The sequence below is a fragment of the Theropithecus gelada genome, chromosome 4 (genome assembly GCF_003255815.1).
Source record: "Theropithecus gelada isolate Dixy chromosome 4, Tgel_1.0, whole genome shotgun sequence".
Taxonomy (NCBI): domain Eukaryota; kingdom Metazoa; phylum Chordata; class Mammalia; order Primates; family Cercopithecidae; genus Theropithecus; species Theropithecus gelada.
This window is the reverse complement of record NC_037671.1, coordinates 116,657,888-116,680,965: the sequence shown is the minus strand read 5'-3', so window position 1 is coordinate 116,680,965 and position 23,078 is coordinate 116,657,888. Positions and strand designations below refer to the sequence as shown.

The 23,078-nt window shown below is 43.9% G+C and overlaps 1 protein-coding gene across 1 annotated transcript; it reads right to left on the bottom strand.

The window, feature by feature from the left end:
• Positions 1–1,335: 1,335 nt before the first annotated feature.
• NUP43 (nucleoporin 43) lies at positions 1,336–20,721 on the bottom strand. Its single transcript, XM_025381377.1, has 8 exons — positions 20,531–20,721; positions 20,092–20,214; positions 17,445–17,522; positions 16,199–16,379; positions 11,867–12,002; positions 9,782–9,933; positions 5,935–6,057; positions 1,336–1,770 (listed from the first exon to the last, which is right to left on the bottom strand). Exons 1-8 carry the CDS (start codon positions 20,648–20,650, stop codon positions 1,541–1,543), a joined length of 1,143 nt encoding a protein of 380 aa, XP_025237162.1. The 5' UTR covers positions 20,651–20,721; the 3' UTR covers positions 1,336–1,540.
• Between the last annotated feature and the right edge of the window lie 2,357 nt (positions 20,722–23,078).

The following is a 23,078-nucleotide window of genomic DNA, read 5'->3' as shown; positions in this document are numbered from 1 at the left end:
AGGCTGAGGCAGGAGAACTGCTTGAACCTAAGAGACGGAGGTTGCAGTGAGCTGAGATCGTGCCATTTCACTCCAGCCTCAGCAACAAGAGCGAAACCCCGTCTCAAAAAATATATATATTTATAGGACAGAAAAGCAAAACCTTACCATAATTCCGTAACTATGATTATTGGAATTACAAAGTAAATGAACACTTCAATTGTCTTATAGCAGTGATTTGTCATTAAGGTCTCAGCTCAATAATACATTTAAAATCTAACAAACTTTGGAAAGATAGTATCATTAAATTATCTTAAAACACTACATTAGGTTATTATTATCCCTGCAGACAAGGATAAAGATGGTTGGTAAGACTACAGGTGGCTAAAACAAAAGACTTAAAATGGCAAAATTCTTTACTCTGATCATATCATCATTTGATTAATAATACTTTTATCTATCAAATTTTAGTTTGGAAATCAGTTCGCTTATCAATATAGAATTCTACTTTATTGCACAGTGTTCAGTCTGGCAACTTTCAACTATGCTGTGAAGCTAAACAAAAGCTAAATTCCTTAGGAAAAATGTTGTATCTTTTCCTTTTCAACAAAAATAAAGTTGGGTCTAAGGAGCTGAAAGAGTTCTACTCAAAAACCTATTCTGAAAAAGGAACTTGTCAAAACATTTTCACCTTAAAAAAATTTCAGCATGGGCACAATGGCTCACACCTGTAATCCCAGCACTTTGGGAGGTCGAGGTGGGTGGATCATGATGAGGTCAAGAGATCGAGACCATCCTGGCCAACATGGTGAAACTCTGTCTCTATTAAAAATACAAAAATTAGCTGGGTGTGGTGGTGCACCCCTGTAGTTCCAGCTACTCAGGAGGCTGAGGCAGGAGAATCGCTTGAACCTGGAAGGAGGCGGAGGTTGCAGTGAGCCGAAATCGCACCATTGCACTGCAGCAGAGCAAGACTCTGCCTCAAAAAAAAAAAAAAAAAAAAAAAAATCGAACACAGCTATACATCTTTGTCATTTTTGCTCTACTCAATTCTTTCTGAAAAACTTTATTATTATTATTATTAAGGAAATAAAGTGTGGAAGGATCACAGGAAATACTTGCAATAAAAAGAATAATCGTTAACATTGGCAACTGCCACTAGGAAGGCATATACTCCACATACTACTGATAAAAACTGTAGGAACCTGTTGGTGGTTCCCATACCCACCACTGATGTGTTAATTCCCACAGCATCAAAAATAAAGACCTAGTTCCATGAGCTGTCAATAACACTCTGAAGGTAACCTATTCATCAGCACCAGAATCCCACTGATTTTCTTCCACATGTTCACAATATTTTGCCATCAGTCATCTACCGGATCCTACAACTGTGTGGGAGTGTCAGGCTAACAAAAGCCAAAACTGGGCATTGACATTAATGGTAGTTTACTGATGTTTCCCCTGCAAATCTTGCATTTTCTGATAATAAAATTTTGCACAGAAGTTGGATTTCAAAGGGCTAATTGTATGTTCTATCTGAAATCTTATAATTACAGTACTTCTATGAAAAAAGATGTCTAGTAACATAAATTGCTTCTGCGTCGGTTCCACAAACAAGACAAGGACCTAAAACATCCAAACTGTTCACAGACAGAGACCTACTGGGAAGCAAGCTTGTGATTTCAATTCGGTCTTTTGCAGGATCAGTGCTGAGCCAGGAGCTAATGACAGACTGGTGAACGTTAGCTTGGTTACTAATGCTATGAGACAAAAAAGTACTGCTTCTTCCTCCTGGGAGAAAAAAAGAAAAGGAAGAAATCTTTCAAGATGATTTTTATATTAGTAAACATCCAAACTTCTACTGATATTTAGAAAGGTGATGATATCAATGTGTTTAATTCTCAGAATAATAGGCTAATAATTCCATTATTATATATCACCACTTTTGACCAAAGGCTTATTCAGTGATATTACATATTGAAATTTCCATGGGATACTCTGGATACCAAACTTGACATCTTCAGGCAAAGCAGATGATTTCAACTGACCGTCTTTCTGTTCGTCTTTTAACGGAAAGTCTCAGAAACGTAGCAAAATGGCCAGCAGACAAGTTGAAGAAAGACAGACATTATTTCCAACTTACTTTCCTCTCAACTTGGTTTAATATCAAATAAGTACAAATTTAATTCACTCAACAAATGACTGAGTACCTACTATGCACCAGGTTCTGTGCTAAGTGCTCTGTGCCAAGTCCTTATGTCTTGAAGCTGAAAGATTAGTACATTTAAAATCTTGCTGATCCTTTAAAATATGGCTGAACTTCCTTTTCTAAGAAAACTTTGAAGACAACCTCTACTTCACGTTTTTCTCTTTCCTGGAACCCTCAGCACTTGCATGTACCATTAATTTACTACTTTATAACAATTCTTATATCCTAATTGAACTTTCCATGCCTCTGTCCATGACTAAGAATGTCTTAAGAGCAGGATGCATATTTTACATCTGTTTTACTTTTTCACAGTGTCTAATACTGTGCCTTGCAATAGTAGACACAGAATAAAGTTTTATTTCCAGTCTAAACAAGGTTCCTTAAAAGTAAATTTGCAAGTTCAAGACTGTGCGGTTAGGGGAGGAAGGAAGTAAAAACCAAGTACATACTTAGTTAATCCTTAGATGAAACTGTTTGTTTCTCTGTAGATGAAGTTAGCATAGACATACATGCATGCTCCACACATGCTCTTCACTCCAGAATTTTTCTGGAGAATTTTTAGAATATTTTCCCCTTAGTTTTTGTTTATCTTTTACTGCCCCTACATTTTACATTGCTCTTGCACACTGTAAAGATTAACACATTATTCAAGCCACTGTGATAAGACTCCTTCCTCATCTCCTTGTTTCTACTTTTCTCCCCGCTCTCCCATAAAGTCCTTATCATGGGCTACAAAGTCCCAGGGCTCCTCAGCCACCAGTCCTTATCTCCCACCACTCTACCCTGCTGGCTGAGCTGCAACCATGGTGTCCTTGCTGTACTCTGCCTGTCTCAGGTCCTCAGCATTTGCTGTTTCCTCTGCCTAGAATGCTTTCATGTCACTTACACCTTCACTTCTCTTAAGTCTCTGCTCAAATGTTCCTTCTGCCAAGTGGCTTCTTCTTACGACTCTCTAACTAGAGTAGCTCCCGTCACCCCTGTCTTTATTGTTTTTCCTCCTACTCTTGTGTATTCTTCTTCATGGTAATTAGCAGTGTATTTGGCCACATTATTTTCCTTTTTCTTTTCTTTTTTTTGAGACAGAGTCTCACTCTGTTGCCCAGGCTGGAGTGCAGTGGCACGATCTTGGCTCACTGCAACGTCTAACTCCCAGATTCAAGCGATTCACCTGCCTCAGCCTCCCAAGTAGCTGGGATTACAGGCATCCACCACCACGCCCAGCTGATTTTTGTATTTTTAGTAGAGACAGGGTTTCACCACGTTGGACCAGGCTGGTCTCGAACTCCTGGCCTCAGGTGATCTGCCCACCTTGGCCTCCCAAATTGTTGGGATTACAGGCGTTAGCCACTGCGCCCGGCCTCCTTTTTCTTTTCGGTCTCCTTTCCACTTTTCTGCGCTCTGCTATATACTGTAGGGGGTGGAAGTCAGCAAACTCCACTTTCCAGGCTGCTTTGGCATCTGCCATCCAGATGGGCCTTGCCAATAGCAGGTATTCATGGTGAGTGACTGGAAGACAGAGGGGAGAAGCAGCTCCTTCCTGCTCCAGGTTTCTAGCAACAACACTGGTGGTAGTTCCAGCCTGGTTGAGGGAGCGCCTTTTCTGCTGATTCAGAACAAACTTTTACAGCATTTTCAACAATGCAGTAGCAGGGGTACTAACAATTATTATTTCTGGGTGCTCCCTTTTTTCTTATTTGTTCTCCCAACCCCTCTCCTATTACCTTTTGTTTTCCCAGCCCTTCTAACACATGTGAGACCAATTCCCTCTACATCAAAGGTAGTTTCTGACATTCTGATTGGACTCTTACTGATACATTATCTATTTTTTAACTGTCTACTAGAGTATTTGCTCTATGCGTGTTGACATTTCGTTCTGCTCACTGTTATATGCCCTAACACCTAGAAGAATGCCTACATGATAGGCATTCAGTAAATATTTCTGAATGAATGAATAAGCAAAAGAACTATGGAACCACAGACAAACCCTCAAAAACAGGAAACTTGGAAAATGCAAAAACCTACAAACCCTTGATTACAACAAGAGAATGGTTTTTGGCTGACCATAACCTACCACTGACTATAATGAGGAAAAGCAGGCCCTTTTCTTTTTTTTTTTTTTTTGAGACGGAGTTTTACTCTTGCTATCCAGGCTGGAGTGCAATGGTACGATCTCGGCTCACTGCAACATCCATCTCCCGGGTAAAAGTGATTCTCCTGCCTCAGCCTCCTGAGTAGCTGGGATTACAGGTATGCGCCACCACACCAGGCTAATTTTGTATTTTTAGTAGAGATGAGGTTTCTCCATGTTGGTCAGGCTGGTCTCGAACTCTCGACCTCAGATGACCCACCCGCCTCGGCCTCGCAAAGTGTTGGGATTACAGGCATGAGCCACCACACCCGGCCCAACTTGAGAAAAAACCAGTACCCTCAGTTACATCAAATATCAACTTTTTTCTTGCCATTCACACAAACTTGGCAATGCAATATAAAAGATTTGCCTGTGTCTGTGCTATGGCATGAGGGTCTAGGTCAATGGCACTTACAAAGAAGAACCTTGGCTGTCTCAAGTGAGCCAGCTTACAGCATTTCTAGCCATCAGCCATACAGTAGTAAGTAACTTGACAGTCAGATTTCAAGCCCTGTGATACTCAAATTTACTCTGAGGCAAGAGAATAAAAATGTTTTGCCATTAAGTAAAAACTACAAGGATGTCTAATTTGGTATTTAAAAGTATAACAAGGCTGGGTACAGCAGCTCATGCTTATAACAGCAGCACCTCGGGAGGCCCAGGCAGGAGGATCACTTGAGCTCAGGAGTTTAAGACACGCCTGGGCAGAATAGTGAGAGCTCGTCTGTACAAAAAAATTTTTTTTTAATTAGCTGGTTGTGGTTGCAAGAACCTCTGCTCTCAGCTATTTGGGAGGCTGGGGCAGGAGGATTGCTTGAGTCCAGGAGGGCCAGGATGTAGCAAGATGTGACCATGCCACTGCAGTCCAGCCTGCATGTCAGAGTGAGACCCTGTCTCAAACAAAACAAAACAAACAAAATTAAAGTACGATAAAATTACACATAACAGGCTGGGCACAGTGGCTCACGCCTGTAATCCCAGCATTTTGGGGAGGCTGAGGTGGCAGATCACTTAAGGCCAGGAGTTCGAAACCAGCCTGGCCAACACAGCAAAACCCCATCTCTACTAAAAATACAAAAAAATTAGCCAGGTGTGGTGGCACACACCTGTAATCCCAGCTACTAGGGAAGCTGAGGCACAAGAAAAGCTTGAACCCGACAGGCAAAGGTTGCACTGAGCCAAGACTGCACCATTGCACTCCAGCACTCCAGCCTGGGTGACTAAGACTCTGTATCCAAAAAAAAGAAAAGAAAAGAAAAAGGCCAAATATGGTGGCTCACTCCTGTAATCCCAGCACTTTGGGAGGCTGAGGCAGGCGGATCATTTGAGATCAGGAGTTCGAGACCAGCCTGGCCAACATGGTGAAACCCCATCTGTACTAAAAATACAAAAAAATTAGCCAGGCATGGTGGTGCATGACTGTAGTCCCCGCTGCTCGAGAGGCTGAGGCACAAGAATCACTTGAACCCCGGAGGCGGAGATTGCAGTGAACTGAGATCGTGCCACTGCATTCCAGCCTGGGTGACAGAGTGAGATTCTGTCTTTTTTTTTTTAAAAAAAAAAAAAAAAAAAAAAAAGAGAGAGATTACACATAAGAGTATTCATTAAAAAGTTGTACCTTGGTGAAAGAGTGACGACTTTTCAGGTACATCTGTGGAAGCATCCCAGTGCCAGAGGGATCCATCTTCAGAGCAGGTAAACAGATGATCTGGGTTGGATGGGTGAAAGTGAACTTCCCACACTAAGAGACAAGAATCAAGAAGCTCATTCCTGTGCAGATTCGCTGAACAAACAACATTAAACCCCCATCTCTAGGCACCATCTTCCATTATCCTCCATCGCATACCTTCAAGCCTCAAGTGTATCATAAAAATTAAAGGTTTCAGAATTAAAGACATAACATAACTTTCCAATGCCTATAACATGTAGAAAGGAAAAAGAACACTTTGGGAGGCTAAGGCGGGTGGATCAGCTACGGTCAAGACCAGCCTGGGCAACATGGTGAAATACCATCTCTACTAAAAATACAAAAGTTAGCCAGGCGTGGTGGTGCATGCTTGTAGTCCCAGCTACTTAGGAGGCTGAGATAGGAAAATCACTTGAACCTGGGAGGCGGAGGTTGCGCGAGCTTGCACCACTGCACTCCAGCCTCGGTGACAAAGTGAGACGGAGGAAAAAAAAAAAAAGGAAAAAGAAGCCAAATAAATTTGTGTACTGGGCAAGGAAATAAATGAAAATAGTAGCTGGGCATGGTGGCTCATGCCTGTAATCCCAACACTTTGGGAGGCCAAGGTGGGTGGACCACCTGAGGTCTGGAGTTCGAGACCAGCTGACCAACATGGTGAAACCCCATCTCTACCAAAAATACAAAAAATTAGCCCGGTGTGGTGGCAGGTGCCTGTAATCCCAGCTACTTGGGAGGCTGAGGTAGGAGAATCGCTTAAACCCGGGAGGTGAGGTTGCAGTGAGCCGAGATTGCGCCATTGCACTCCAGCCTGGGCAAAAAGAGCAAAATTACATCTCAAAAAAAAAAAAGAAAAAGAAAAAAGAAAAGAAAAGAAAAGAATTGCTAAAACATTTAACCCTATTACTTTATGAAAAGCTTTTTTTAAATTTTTAAAAATAGAGACAGTGTTTTGCTATGTTGTCTACCTTGTTCTTCTACTCCTGGCCTCAAGCAATCCTCCTGCCTCAGCCTCCCGAAGTGCTGGGATTACAGGTGTGTGCCCAGCTAGGAATGACTGTTTTTTACGGAAAAGTTTTTTTTAATTGGTAAGTTGTCTTATTTTTCAATTCCTGTGTCATTAACATATGAAGATTATATTATTGGAAAAACTGAGAAAGACCCTAATAGAAATACAAAAATGAATTTCTAAGAGGCAATATCCAATATTGGTTAATGCAAAGATTCTGAATACTTCTGGCCTTTATCAGAGAAATAGCAACTGACTTCTAGCAAACCAAAATTTGGAAATGTTCCAAGAATTTGGATCCAGTTTCAGATGGAGGGCTTTTTATTTTTGGCATGGTCATGGCTCACTACAGCCTTGACCTTCCAGGCTTAAACAATCCGCCTATCTCAGCCTCCCCAGTAGCTAGGACTACAGGCATGCATCACCATACCTGGCTAATTTTTGTATTTTTAACAGAGACAGGGTTTCTCCATGTTGCCCAGGCTGGTCTCAAACTCCTGAGCTCAAGCGATCTGCTTGCCTAGGACTCCCAAAGTGCTACAATTATAGACATGAACTACCATGCTCAGCCCCAAAGAAATTCTATATATTCCAAAATCACATTCAATTCTGAAAGATACCAGTCTTCCTCATTTCCTCAAAATCTTTTATGGAATCATAATTTCTATAGAAATCTAACAATTGGCCGGGCGTGGTGGCTCAAGCCTGTAATCCCAGCACTTTGGGAGGCCAAGACGGGCGGATCACGAGGTCAGGAGATCGAGACCATCCTGGCTAACACGGTGAAACCCTGTCTCTACTAAAAAATACAAAAAACTAGCGGGACGAGGTGGCGGGCGCCTGTAGTCCCAGCTACTCGGGAAGCTGAGGCAGGAGAATCGCGTAAACCTGGGAGGCGGAGCTTGCAGTGAGCTGAGATCCGGCCACTGCACTCCAGCCCGGGCTACAGAGCGAGACTCCGTCTCAAAAAAAAAAAAAAAAAAAAAAGAAATCTAACAATTAAAAAAATTAGCTAGGTGTAGTGGCACATATCTGTAGTCCCAGCTACTCAGAAGGGCAAGGCAAGAGGATCACTTGACCCCAGGAGGTTAAGGCTTAAGTGAGGTACCATGACACTGCACTCCAGCCTGGGCAACATAGTGAGACCCTGTCTCTACAAAAAATAAAAAATTAGCCAGGTGTAGTGGTACATGCATGTAGCCTCAGCTACTCAGCTAAATCATCTCCACCAGAATCAAAAGAAAAAAAAAAAAAAGCTTATATATCTATCATTCATGTTAAAAAAATGATGCAACAATAAATTGAGGAGCACATTTATTAGCAAATATGACAAAGAGCCTGCATTTGCATGGGAAAAGGGCATTCTGGCACACTTCACTATGGCATATAAAATGGTATGATTTTTATTACCTTTCTTCAGGGAGCGAAGTCTCACTATATTGTCCAGGCTAGAGTGCAGAGGTGCAATCATAATGCACTGCAGCCTTGAATTCCCGGACTCAAGCAATCCTCCTGCCTCAGCCTCCCAAGAAGCTGGTGCATGTCACCCACCTGCCTTAAACTAGTATTACTAACTTTTTAAAGAGGTTATGTTGCTTAAGCTGGCCTAAACTCTCGGGCTCAAGCAATCTTCCCACTTCATGCTCCTGAGTAGCTGGAACTATAGGCAAGTGCCAATGTGCCTGGCTTAAACTGGTATTATTTTTGTGTAGAAAAATCTGTCAGTGCATTATGCAAAAGGTCTGGCCTAGCAATTCTACTTCTAAAAAATTATCCTAAGAAAATAAGTACATAAGGCTGGGCATGGGAATAATGGCTCATGCCTGCAATCCTAGCACTTTGGGAGAATTGTGTTAAGTCCAGGAGTTCGAGGCTGCAATGAGCTATGATCACACCACTACTGCACTCTGGCCTAGGCAACAGAGACCCTGTCTCAAAAAAAGTACATACAGATAAATATCTAAGGATTCCACTACAGTTTTGGATATAAGAATGAAACCTGTGGCTGGTGTGGTGGCTCATAACTCTTACCTGTAAACTCAGCATTTCCTGAGGATCACTTGAGCCCAGGAGTTTGAGACCAGCCTGGGCAATAAAGTGAAACCCCATTATCTACAAAAAAACAAACAACAACAAAAAATCAGCTAGGCGTGGTGACACACACCTATAGTCCTATTTACTTGGGAGGCTAATGCAGGAGGATCACCTGAGCCCTGGAAGTCAAGGCTATAGTGAGCCGTGACTGCACCACTGCACTCCAGCCTGGGCGACAGAGCCAGACCCTGTCTTTTAAAAAGCCGGGCATGGTGGCTCATGCCTGTAATCCCAGCACTTTGGGAGGCTGAGGCGGGCAGATCACGTGAGGACAGGAGTTCAAGACCAGCCTGACCAACATGGAGAAACCCAGTGTCTACTAAAAATATAAAATTAGCCGGGTGTGGTGGTGTATGCCTGTAATCCCAGCTACTTGGGAGGCTGAGGCAAGAGAATCGCTTGAACTTGGGAAGCGGAGGTTGTGGTGAGCCGAGATAGCGTCACTGCACTCCAGCCTGGGCAACAAGGGTGAAACTCCATTTCCAAAAAAAAAAAAAAAAAAAAGTTAAAGAACGCAAATGTCAAGTAAAAAGAAATTAGATAATTATTTAAATTTACACAATTCAGTCATTAAAAGCTACAATGTAAAATGATCCACATGTATCATTATGGAAAGGTGCTTATTATATGTCATATAACTCACCCAATACAAACTTTTTGTATCTCCACAATACTTACTTTCAGCTTCATGAGCCTTCAGCAGAGACACAGGCATAGTACCTTGTCTAACATCCCAAATACTCAACATTCCATCTTGGCCACCAGTAGCTACAACATGCTGTTGGTTGGGATGTCTATCAACACAGTGGAGTGGCACTCGGTCACCAGTCCTTTTGTGGGAGATAACAATGACATCAAAATCAAATAAAGTATAATTTATCTTTGTGTAACACAGGAAACACGTTTTTTTTGGTTGTTGTTGTTGCTTGTTTGTTTTGAGACAAGGCTTCACCCAGGCTGGAGTGCAGTGCTGCGATCATTGCTCACTGAAGACTCAAACTTCCTGGGCTCAGGTGATCCTCTCACCTCAGCCTCCTGAGTTGCTAGGAGTACATGTGTGTACCATCATGCCTGGTTAACTTTTTGTATTTTTGTAGAGATGGGGTTTCTCCTTGTTGCCCAGGTTGGTCTCAAACTCCCAGGCTCAAGTGATCTAGCCACCTTAGCCTCCCAAAGTGCTGGGATGACTGGTAACTATACCCAGCCTGTTTTTTTGTTTTTTTAAGAGACAGAGTCTTGACCAGGCTTAGTGGCTCATGTCTATAATCCCAGCATTTTGGGAGGCCAAGGCAGGTGGATGACTTGAGGACAGGAGTTCAAGACCAACCAGGCCAAAATGGCGAAATCCCATCTCTACTAAAAATACAAAAAGTAGCCAGGCATGGTGACACATGCCTGTAGTGCCAGCTACTTGGCAGGCTGAGGCATGAGAATCGCTTGAACCTGGTAGGCAGAAGTTGCAGTGAGCCAAGATCATGCCACTGCACTCCAGCCTGGGCAACAGAGTGAGACTCTGTCTCAAAAAATAAAAAAAAGACAGGGTCTTGTTTTGTCACCCAGGCTAGAGTGCAGTGGTGTTGTCTACAGCTTGCTGCAACCTGGGCTCAAAAGAGCCTTTTGCCTCAGCCTCCCAAGTAGCTAGGACTACACGCACATGCTACCGTGCCTGGCTATTTTAAGAAATTTTTGTAAAGATGGGGTCTCACTGTGTTGCCCCAGCTGGTCTCAAACTTCTCACTGCAGATAATCCTTCCAAAGTGTTGGGATTACAGGCGTGAGCCACCATGCTCAGTCAAGAAACATGTTTTATATGGTAACTAAGTGACAACGTAGTGGCTGGAGCTACTGGCTGAATCTTTATTTGAGATGGAGTTTTGTTCTTATTGCCCAGGCTGGAATGCAATGGCTTGATCTTGGTTAACCGCAAACTCTGCCTCCCGAGTAGCTGGGTCTACAGGCACACGCCACCATGCCTGGCTAGTTTTTGTATTTTTAGTAGAGATGGGGTTTCACCATGTTGGCCAGGCTGGTATCGAACTCCTGACCTCAAGTGATCCGCCCGCCTTGGCCTCCCAAAGTGCTGGGATTACAAGCATGAGCAACCATGCCCGGCCTGGCTGAATCTTAATGATACCAAAAAAATGAACTAAATTAGATATATTTCTAAATAGTACAATTTGGAAATAATTCAAGGCCACAATTATTTATTTTCACTTCAATCTGAAGACATGGAATGAAAGATAATCCGATGGTAAGATGTACAAATCACATTTCCACTTATTAGATTATTTAAAAATTCATACATCAGGTATACTAAGTATGATTTATCACCTTATTTAATGCTTAGTTTATGTAACTATTTTTTCAGTGTGATACATTCTATTTTCTTATGAGAGAAGGTTGTACACCTAAAAAGGGGGATTTCTGCTCAGAAAAAATATCTGGAATTATATTTTCCCCCCAATCATTACATCTGGAGTATATTTTATCCATTAAACAATCACTGAAAGAGCAGAAATAAGTTCTCCATGAAATAATACAAACTTCAAAGAGTAAAGGCTCTGAATCACTATAACAAATAATTACTAAATGAAGCATAGTAGTATCAACCCCGTCAAGTAATGCTTGCTCTACCAAATTTTAATCAGGGATCTCCCTCTTAAAATGCAATTAAAATACAATATGGCTTAAAGCCAGTAGCTATAAACAACCTAACACATTAATTTTTGGATTACATTACTGAAATTACAAATCAACACTTACAGTGACAATATCTGAGAAGGTTCATTTCCTTGTTGTCTGAAATCCCATATTTTCAACTGTCCAATTGAATTTACAGTAAGAATCTCAGGAGTTCGAAGAAAGGTTACAGCGTGGAGTGTACTACTATCTGCATTGTCTAAAAATTTAAAAAATGGTAGTATGTGTTAATGAGTCCCCTTTTTTTCCAAGAAAATCTTAAATCACACTCCTTTCATGGATTGATATATTACAATTTCCAGTAACTTATAATTTAAATTTCTATAGAAAAATGCATGGTAATGTATATGTTTAAATGGATTCTCTTTGGATGGAAAAATATTACTCACAGGACGTCTGAACTGTTTTCTGTTTCTTTTTTTTTTTTTTGAGACGGAGTTTCACTCTTGTTGCCCAGGCTGGAGTGCAATGGTACGATCTTGGCTTACCGCAATCACTGCCTCTCAGATTCAAGCAATTCTCCTGCCTCAGCCTCCCAAGTAGCTGGGATGACAGGCATGTGCCACCACACCTGGCTAATTTTGTATTTTTAGTAGAGATGGGGTTTCTCCAAGTTGGTCAGGCTGGTCTAGAACTCCCGACCTCAGCTGATCCACCAGCCTCAGCCTCCCAAAATGCTGGGATTACAGGCGTAAGCCACTACGCCTGGCCTACTGTTTTCTTTCTCTTTTTTGAGATGGATGTTGCTCAGGCTAGAGGGCAGTGGCGCCCTGTTGGCTCACTGCAACTTACGCCTCCCAGGTTCAAGCGATTCTCTTGCCTCAGTCTCTCTAGTAGCTGGGATACAGGTACATGCCAGCCTGCCTGGCTAATTTTTGTATTTTTAGTAGAGACGGAGTTTCACCATGTTGGCCAGGCTGGTCTCAAACTCCTGAGCTCAGGTGATTCGCCTGCCTCAGCCTCCCAAAGTGCTGGGATTACAGGCGTGAGCCACCAGGCCTGGCCTTGAACTGTTTTCTAAATGGAAGGCTGAGTTTTCATACATTCCTTTTTAACTCTTAAGATTGTTAACCTGCATTTCTGAGACAGTTGTTCAAGCTCCTCTAAACCCAATCTTACTTCCCACTAGTCCCTGACCTAGAACTTCCATTCTATTGAGCCAAACCCCAGTGCCTCCTACAGAGCTCACTCTAACCTTCTATTATTCTACAGACTCATCCCAAATCTACTCATTTTCACCCTCATCAACTCTCGCCCTCTCCATGAAGTCATTCCTGATTGTCATAATGGTCCTTTTTGTTGATTTCCTGGTGTTTAGAACTTACGCCTCATAATTTAACATACACTTTATGGACTTTAGTTTGTGCCACTCCTCTACACTGCCACCAGGCAATGGTCATTAATTAACAAATAAGTGAAGTCGCCCAGTGCAGTGGGTCACATCTGTAATCTCAGCACTTTGGGAGGCCGAGGTGGGCAGACCACTTGAGCCCAGGAGTTTGAGACCAGCCTGGGCAACATGGTGAAACCTCATTTCTACAAAAATTAGCTGGGCATGCTGGTATGCATCTGTAGTCCCAGACACCTGGGAGGCTGAGGTGGGAGGATCACTTGAACCTGGGAGGCAGAGGTTGCAGTGAGCTGGGATCATGCCACCGCACTCCAGGCTGGGTGACAGAGCAAGACCCTGTCTCAAAAAAAAAAAAAAAAGTAATGCAACTTAACTCAAAACTGAAAATCATAATAAACAACACAAAAGACCAAGTACAGTGGCTCACGCCTGTAATCCCAGCACTTTGGGAAGCCAAGGCTGGCGAATGACAAGGTCAAGAGTTCAAGACCATCCTGGCCAACATGTTGAAAGCCTGTCTCTACTAAAAATACAAAAAGTAGCTGAGCGTGGTGGCGTGTGCCTATAGTCCTAGCTACTTGGGAGGCTGAGGCTGGAGAATCGTGTGAACCCAGGAGGTGGAGGTTGCAGTGAGCTGCGGTCATGCCACTGCACTCCAGCTTGGTGACAGAGTGAGACTACATCTTAAAAAAAAAAAAAAACCACTCACAAAATGGATTCATGGGCTCAATTCCTAGAGATTCTGATTTAAGAGGTCTAGAGTGGTGGACAGTTAAAAAATTGCCTCAGAGAAATCTGACTGAAGCACAGTTGAGAACCAATACACTTAGTTTTCTACCTAAATGATGAAACCTCGGCCGGGCACGGTGGCTCAAGCCTGTAATCCCAGCACTTTGGGAGGCCGAGACGGGCGGATCACGAGGTCAGGAGATCGAGACCATTCTGGCTAACACAGTGAAACCCCGTCTCTACTAAAAATACAAAACCTTAGCCGGGCGAGGTAGCAGGCGCCTGTAGTCCCAGCTACTCGGGAGGCTGAGGCAGGAGAATGGCATAAACCCGGGAGGCGGAGCTTGCAGTGAGCTGAGATCCGGCCACTGCACTCCAGCCTGGGTGACAGAGCGAGCCTCCGTCTCAAAAAAAAAAAAAAAAAAAGGTGAAACCTCTGTGATTTTGCATTACAGACTCTGCAATCTGGCCCCAGTTTACCCCTCTCTTGCTTCATCTTTCATCTCTCCTACATAGATATCTAAAGTCAGGTCAAACCATACTTTTTGTCATTCTCTGAATGTCTTTATCCTGCCTCTGGCCTATTCCCTTTGTCTAGCACGCCATCTTTTAGTCTTACTTATGGTCTAGAACCCAGAAAAACTATTAATCACTACCTACTCCCAGATGCTTTATCTGATAATGCCCTCTTGCCAAAAAAAAAAAAAAAATGGTTTGTTTCTTCTAGTCAGTCATTCGTACTGGCCTCATCAACCGACTCTCTTGACAAAGGGATCCTGCCGTGCGTGCATGTGTACATGTATTTTTTTGAGACTGAGTCTTGCTCTGTCACCCAGGCTGGAGTGCAGTGGCGTGATCTTGGCTCACTGCAGCCTCTTAGTCTCTCACGTTCAAGTAATTCTCATGACTTAGCCTCCCAAGCAGCTGGGATTACAGGCGTGTGCCACCATGCCCAGCTAATGTTTGTACTTTCAGTAGAGACAGGGTTTTGCCATGTTGGCCAGGCTGGTCTCAAACTCTTGGCCTCAAATGATCTGCTTGCCTTGGTTTCCTAACGTGCTGGGATTATAGGCATGAGCCACTGCTACCAGCCATATATTTTTATATCCCTCAATCACTTAACATTGTGTTTGCTTTTTTTTTTTGAGACGGGGTCTCGCTCTGTCGCCCAGGCTGGAGTGCAGTGGTGCGATCTCGACTCACTGCAAGCTCTGCCTCCTAGGTTCACGCCATTCTCCTGCCTCAGCCTCCAGAGTAGCTGGGACTACAGACAACTGTCAACACTATGCCAGGCTAATTTTTTGTATTTTTAGTAGAGACGGGGTTTCATCATGTTAGCCAGGATGGTCTCAATCTCCTGATCTTGTGATCCGCCCGCCTCGGCCTCCCAAAGTGTTGCGATTACAGGCGTGAGCCACCGCGCCCGGCTCATTGTGTTTACTTTTTTTTTTTGAGATGGAGTCTCGCTCCGTCGCCAGACTAGCGTGCAGTGGTGTAATCTTGGCTCACTGCAACCTCTACCTCCCAGGTTCAAGCGCTTCTCCTGCCTCAGCCTCCTGAGTAGCTGGGACTACAGGCGCATGCCACCACACCCAGCTAATTTTTGTTATGTTTAGTAGAGACGGACTTTCACGATGTTGGCCAGGATGATCACGATCTCTCGACCTTGTGATCCGCCTGCCTTGGCCTCCCAAAGTGCTGGGGTAACAGGCATGAGCCATCATGCCCGGCAGTGTTTACTTAGTATATGGTAAGCACTCAATTACTCTGTGATGAATGAAAGGAATACAATGATTTTTCTTTTTTTGAGACGGAGTCTCCCTCTGTCGCCCAGGTGGGAGTAGAGTGCCATCACAGCTCACCGCAACCTCCGCCTCTCAGGTTCAAGTGATTCTCCTGCCTCAGCCTCCTGAGTAGCTGGGATTACAAGCATGCGCCACCATGCCTGGCTCAGTTTTCTTTTCTTTTTTTTTTTTTTTTTGAGACAGAGTTTCACTCTTATTGCCCAGGCTGGAGTGCAATGGCACAATCTGCTCACTGCAACCTCCGCCTCCCGGGTTCAAGTGATTCTCCTGCCTCAGCCTCCCGAGTAGCTGGGATTACAGGCATGTGCCACCATTCCCGGCTAATTTTGTATTTTTAATAGAGAGAGTGTTTCTCCATGTTGGTCAGGCTGGTCTTGGACTCCCAACCTCAGGTGATCCGCCTCCCAAAGTGCTGCGATTGCCAGGGTGAGCCACCACACCCAGCCTAACTTTTGTATTTTTAATAGAGACAAGGTTTCGCCATGTTGGCCAGGCTGGGATTTTTCTTACCTATGGTTCTTACAGCTTCCTTGTGATCAGCTCTGAAGAGATTTATTCGACCATCCTCTCCAACTGTAACGATTTCTGGGTTGTTGCACACAACACCTGTACATGGTGCACTGCTATAGGAAGGACTGCCAGGGCCTGCATGGTAGTGAGCTGTAGTCCACTGCTGGTTGACTGACAGAGTCTAGGCATCAGAAATGAGGATACTATTAAAGAAAAGTACTAAGGAACTAGCACTTCTTACCAACAAGAGTATCTTTAAATTCTGACTCACATCCTTCTACAAGAATAAATCTTTTTTCCTTTAGAATAATGAAATCTAGAAACTACTTGCATCAAAGTTCTGTATACATAGAATTAGATTCAAAAGAAATACTGTTTAATAATGCCCCACATTTATCTGAAACTACAGTAATGACTTTTAGGGATCAAGCAGTTGGATGTTCAAAAGCAACTCTTTGTATTCTTATGGAAATTAACCTACATCTAAAATATAAATCTCTGGCCCATGGCTGTGGCTCATGCCTGTAATCCTAGCACTTTGGGAGGCCAAGGCAGGCAGATCATCTGAGGTCAGGAGTTCGAGACCAGCCTGGTCAATATGGTGAAATCCCATCTCTACTAAAAATACAAAAATTAGCCAGGTATGGCGACACACACCTGTAATCCCAGCTACTTGGGAAGCTAAGGTGGGAGAATTGCTTGAACCAGGGAGGTGCAGGCTGCAGTGAGCAGAGATCGTGCCACTGCACTCCAGCCTGGGCGACAGAGAGAGACTCTGTCTCAAAATAAATAAATAAATTAATTAATTAAAAAAATATTAATCTCTGTAGCTTTTTCTAAATGACTCAAAAAACCTTTAACATGAACTGGGTCTTATATTTACTAGGCATGTCTATTAGAAACGCTACCTTTGGCCGGGAGCGGTGGCTTATGCCTATAATCCCAGCACTTTGGGAGGGTGAAGAGGGCTGATCACCTGAGGTCAGGAGTTCGAGATCAGCCTGACCAACATGGAGAAACCCCGTCTCTACGAAAAATATAAAATTAGCCGGGCATGGTGTCACATGCCTGTAATCCCAGCTACTTGGGAGGCTGAGGCAGGAGAATCACTTGAAGCTGGAAGGCGGAGCTTGTGATGAGCTGAGATTGTGCCATTGCACTCCAGTGCCTGGGCAAAAAGAGCAAAACTCCATCCCAAAAAAAAAAAAAAAAAAAAAACATCACTTTTCAAACTGAAGTTCTTTACCTGGTTATTCGGATGGTGAAGGAAAACTGTTACACATCCTGTTGATGAAGCAGTGACAATTCTTTCCTGGTCAAAAAACTAAAGAGAAAATTTCTGCTTGTTAAAGACTCAGAAATACTAGCAGGGAGGAAATCTATTCATTTATTTAACTCAATTAGTAGCAAATGATAACAATTTTAAAAAGCAAAGAGCCTATGAGGGCTAAGCAAATAACATGTGTTAATGGAGCTGAAAGTCCAAACTGCCATACAAAGTATTTTCATGAATAAACAGTATTTTTTTCCTACACACATTTACCCGCCATTGATTTAATTTGAGACCAACACAATAAAACGTTAGAAAAATATCATTCCTGGCTGGGTGCGGTGGCTCACGCCTGTAATCCCAGCACTTTGAGAGGCCTAGGCGGACAGATCGCTTGAGTTCAGGAGTTCAAGACCACCCTGGGCAACATGGCGAGACCTCGTCTCTACGAAAATACAAAAATGAGTCGGGGTTGTGGGGAAGCGGAGCTTGCAGCGAGCCAAGATCAAGCCCCTGCATTCCAGCCTGGTTGACAGAGCAAGACTCAGTTTCAAAAAAAGAATAAAAATTTTTAAAAAGAAAAGCCAGGCGCGGTGGCTCATGCCTGTAATCCCAGCACTTCGGGAGGCTGAAGCAGGCAGATCACGAGGCCAGGAGTTTGAGACCAGCCTGGCCAATATGTTGAAACCCCGTCTCTACTAAAAACACAAAAATTAGCTGGGCGTGGTGGCAGGCGCCTGTACTCCCAGCTACTCAGCAGGCTGAGGCAGAAGAATCGCTTGAACCCAGGAGGCAGGGTTGCAGTGAGCCGAGATCGTGCCACTGCACCACTCCAGCTTGGGCGACAGAGCAAGACTCCATCTCAAAAAAAAAAAAAAAGGCCGGGCGCGGTGGCTCAAGCCTGTAATCCCGGCACTTTGGGAGGCCGAGACGGGTGGATCACGAGGTCAGGAGATCGAGACCATCCTGGTGAACACAGTGAAACCCCGTGTCTACTAAAAATACAAAAACCTAGCCAGGCGAGGTGGCGGGCGCCTGTAGTCCCAGCTACTCGGGAGGCTGAGGTAGGAGAATGGCGTGAACCCGGGAGGCGGAGCTTGCAGTGAGCTGAGATCCGGCCACTGCACTCCAGCCTGGGCCACAGAGTGAGACTCTGTCTTGAAAAAAAAAAAGAAAAAGAAAAAGAAAAAGAAAAAGAAAAAAGGAAAGGAAAAATATTGTCCAGGCATGGTGGCTCACGCCTGTAATCCTAGCACTTCAGGAGGCCAAGCCGGGTGAACCACGAGGTCAGGAGTTCAAGACCAGCCTGGCCAACATAGTGAAATCCCATCTCTACTAAAAACACAAAAATTAGCCAGGCATGGAGGCATATGCCTGTTGTCCCAGTTACTCAGGACGCTGAGGCAGAAGAACTGCATGAACCCAGGAGGCAGAGGTTGCAGTGAGCTGAGATCGTGCCACTACACTCCAGCTCAGGTGACAGTGTGAGACTCCGTCTCAAAAAAAAAAAAAAAAAAAAAAAAATCTTTCCTAGGGCTAGATAGCTTTCTTCTCTTTCTTCTCTCTCTTTCTCTTTCTTTCTTTTTTTTTGGGGGACAGTGTTTCGCTCTTGTTGCCCAGACTGGCGCGCTCTCAGCTTACTGTAACCTCTGCGCCCAGGTTCAAGCAATTCTCCTGCCTCAGCTTCCCGAGTAGCTAGGATTACAGGTGTACACCAGGGCTAGGCAGCTTTCTATAGAATAAAATGCAGGGGCTCTCCACACCAGGATTTGAAAACTTAATTTCGGCCAGGCACAGTGGCTCACTCCTGCAATCCCAGCACTTTGGGAGGCCGAGATCAGGAGTTCAAGACCATCCTGGTTAATATGGTGACACCCCGTCTCTACTAAAAATACAAACAATTAGCCGGGTGTGGTGGCCTGGGCCTGTAGTCCCAGCTACCTGGGAGGCTGAGGCAGGAGAATCGCTTGAATCCGGGAAGTGGAGGCTGTAGTGAGCTGAGATCATGCCACTGTACTCCAGCCGGGGAGACAGAGTGAGACTTCACCTCAAAAAAAAAAAAAAAAGAAAAGAAAAAAAGGAAAAAAAAAAAAGAAAAAAAGAAAGCTCAATTTCATCCCCACCACTCACTACTGGTTTTGAGACTTTGGCCAAGTTAAGTTCACTAAATCGTGGTAAATCTTTAAAATGGGAGCACTAATCTCTGCTTAGGGAGTTGTCATGAGAATTCAAAAACAAAATGATGTTAATCCCCCTGCACAGTATCTGTCACATAGTACATGCTCAAGATATATTAGTCTCAATTTTCTCATTAGTAAAACAAAGTAACAATACTTGATATACCGGCAACCAATAATCATTAATTTTTGTAAAGCTCCCCAAACGGTACTTAGCACATAGTCGACGGTCAATAAATAAAAAAGTATGATTAAATCTACATCCCCTTTCCCAGTCCTTTTTCTGCCACTAAATGGCTAAATGATGTCGGCCAAATCATAACTTACAGAGCACTCAGTTTTTTGTAAATGAGGGGTGATACAAGACAACCTTTATGATGCTCTGCTTGTTTAAATGTATTACTCAGGACTTTCAAAGTTAGCTTTTGGATGCTACACAGATTTACCTGTAAATCCATGACATCACCATGGTGTCTGATATCACACAATAATTGATGGTCTCCTTCAAACCCTCCATCAGAGTCCAAGTTTCCAAAATCTCCAATAGACCACAGTGAAACATAATTTTCCTGTAAAACAAAGAGTTTTGTCTTGAGATGACATAAACGTCAACTCTCGGAAAATAAAAGTTGCGCTTCCGTCCAGAAAGCTTGCTCCAAAACATCTCAGACAAATAGTATGGTGAGTTTAAAACGTAACGAGATATGAGGCTCAGGCACACCATCACGGGCTCTGAGCTATGGAGCAATCGCGCCTGAGACAGGGTCCGAGGGACCTAGAAGTGCGAGAAAAACCAGAAGGTGGGAGTTGGCGCGCGCGCGGCCAGGGGTCAGCTCAACCGGAGGGAGGGAAGAGGCAGGGGCTCGTCCCTATCCGCGGGGATACCTCATTGTCCCAAGATCCAGTAGCAAACGTCTCCGCGGTTTGCAAACTTCCGGGAGGCAGCGGTCGCCAGCGGGTTTTGCTGATTTTCTGAGACACAAACTTCGCATAAATTTCCTCCATGCCAAAAGCAGCCGCAGCAGGCACTGCAAAAAGCAAGCACAACGCGCGCCTCTCAGCCCCGCCTCTTCCCGCGGAACCCTGATTGGATGGGACTTTAGGAGGGAGACGGTGGCTGCAGAGAGTCAATTCTCTTCGGTAGCCAGTGTGGGCACGGTCAGTATACAAACTGGGAGAACCTAGACCGAGAGGCCCATCTCCTAGAGCGACTCTGAGCAAAGGCAAGAGCGCTTTGGCCTTTGAGCAGTAGGACTTGCTCCTAATCTACAATATCAGTGTTTTCTTGTGTTCAATAATTGTGCAGTGTAAAATTTAAGAGCAAAAATAGAACAAAATCAATACCTTGAAACCTTGAAACCACCTTGAAACCACACCTAAGCAGTTGCAGGTCACTGCGCATAGAAAACAATTCAAAAATCCTTAAATACTCATGGAAGTACCTCGAATACAGTGCCAACCTACTATCCTAAACCTCTCCCTCTTGTCCCCTAAACAAATACTTTGCTTGAAAGTTAATACACACTGTCAGAGCCTGGAGTTAGAATTCTGAAAGACTCCAGTTTTAGTTTTGATGCCAATTGCCTAGCTTTGGTCAATTTAATTATGTGCATGATTAAGAATGAGGTTTGTGATATCTATTGTCAATAGCCCAGGAATCAGTTTTCTAGGTTCCTTCTGTGCTTTTGGTTACACCTATAATATTCTTCCCTTCCTCTTTACTCCTCAGAATCCTGCCTATCCTTCAAGGATCTGTTCTTTCCTTAACCATTTCCTGATGACCCCAGCCAATGTTGATCTAAATCAACATCGCTTTTTTTCTTTTTGAAGACAGGGTCTCACTCTGTGGCCCAGGTTGAAGTGCAGTGGCACAATCTCAGCTCACTGCAACCTCCGCCTCCCAGATTAAAGTGATTCTCTCACCTCAGCTTCCAGGGTAGCTGGGACTACAGGTGCGTATCACCATGCCTGGCTAATTTTTTTTTTTTTTTTGGTAGAGACGGGATTTTACCATATTGGCCAGGCTGGTCTCGAACTCCTGACCTCAGGTGATCTGCCTGCCTTGTCCTCCCAAAGTGCTGGGATTACAGGCGTGAGCTTGCATTTGATATCTAGGCCACTGATTACATATATTTTGGATATATTTTATCGTTAGTTTTCTTAAGATGCATATTCCTCCCTAATTAGAATGTAAATCCGGCCGGGCGCGGTGGCTCAAGCCTGTAATCCCAGCACTTTGGGAGGCCGAGACGGGCGGATCATGAGGTCAGGAGATCGAGACCATCCTGGCTAACACGGTGAAACTCCGTCTCTACTAAAAAAATACAAAAAACTAGCCGGGCGAGGTGGCGGACGCCTGTAGTCCCAGCTACTCGGGAGGCTGAGGCAGGAGAATGGCGTGAACCCGGGAGGCGGAGCTTGCAGTGAGCTGAGATCCAGCCACTGCACTCTAGCCTGGGCGACAGAGTGAGACTCCGTCTCAAAAAAAAAAAAAAAAAAGAATGTAAATCCTACTGAATACAAGAGGTATGACTTATCTAAAAAATGAACCTCTTTAATACTACAGGTATTCATAACTGTATGTTGGTTGATTCTTTAAAAAGGGCCATTATGCTATTGTTGTTTTTAATGTGATATTGGTAGTCCTACTTCACAGGGACAGTTTACGGAAGCACTGCATGTAAATGCAATCCGTCTGGCTCAGCATTAGAGTTATCAGGTTCCTATCAAGGATTTGACTTTTTTCTTTTCACCAAATGGAAGATCATCAAGAAACTGTAGAAAAGATGAAATGGAAAATATTAAGTGGGTTACAGTCCCAAATCAACAATTTATTCATGTTTAATAGTGAAGTAAAGAACACTGTTTTGGCTGGGCACGGTGGCTCATGCCTGTAATTCCAGCACTTTGGGAGACTGAGGCAGGCAGATCACGAGGTCAGGAGTTCAAGACAAGCCTGGCCAACATGGTGAAATTCTACTACTAAAAATACAAAAAAATTAGCTGGGCGTGGTGGTCGTGCCTGTAATTCCAGCTACTCAGGAGGCTGCGGCAGAATTCCTTGAACGCGGACCTGGGAGGCGGAGGTTGCAGTGAGCCAAGATCCTGCCGCTGCATTCCAGCCTGGGCTACTGAGCGAGACTCCGTCTCAAAAAACAAAAAACCCAGTTTTGTCAGTAGTTTCATTTATGGTCACAGAATCCCAGAAAATAGGTAGTGATGATTTTGGATGGGAAACAGGCCAGTGTCACATTTTACAAATCGGGTAAGAACTAGAATTTGAAAACTGTGCTGACATAGTAGCAGATGTCTTAGCCTTGTTTCCTTCCAACAGATTACTGGAGGCCGGGCGCAATGGCTTACGCCTGTAATCCCAGCACTTGGGGAGGCGGACGAGGGCAGATCCCGAGGTCAGGAGATCGAGACCATCCTG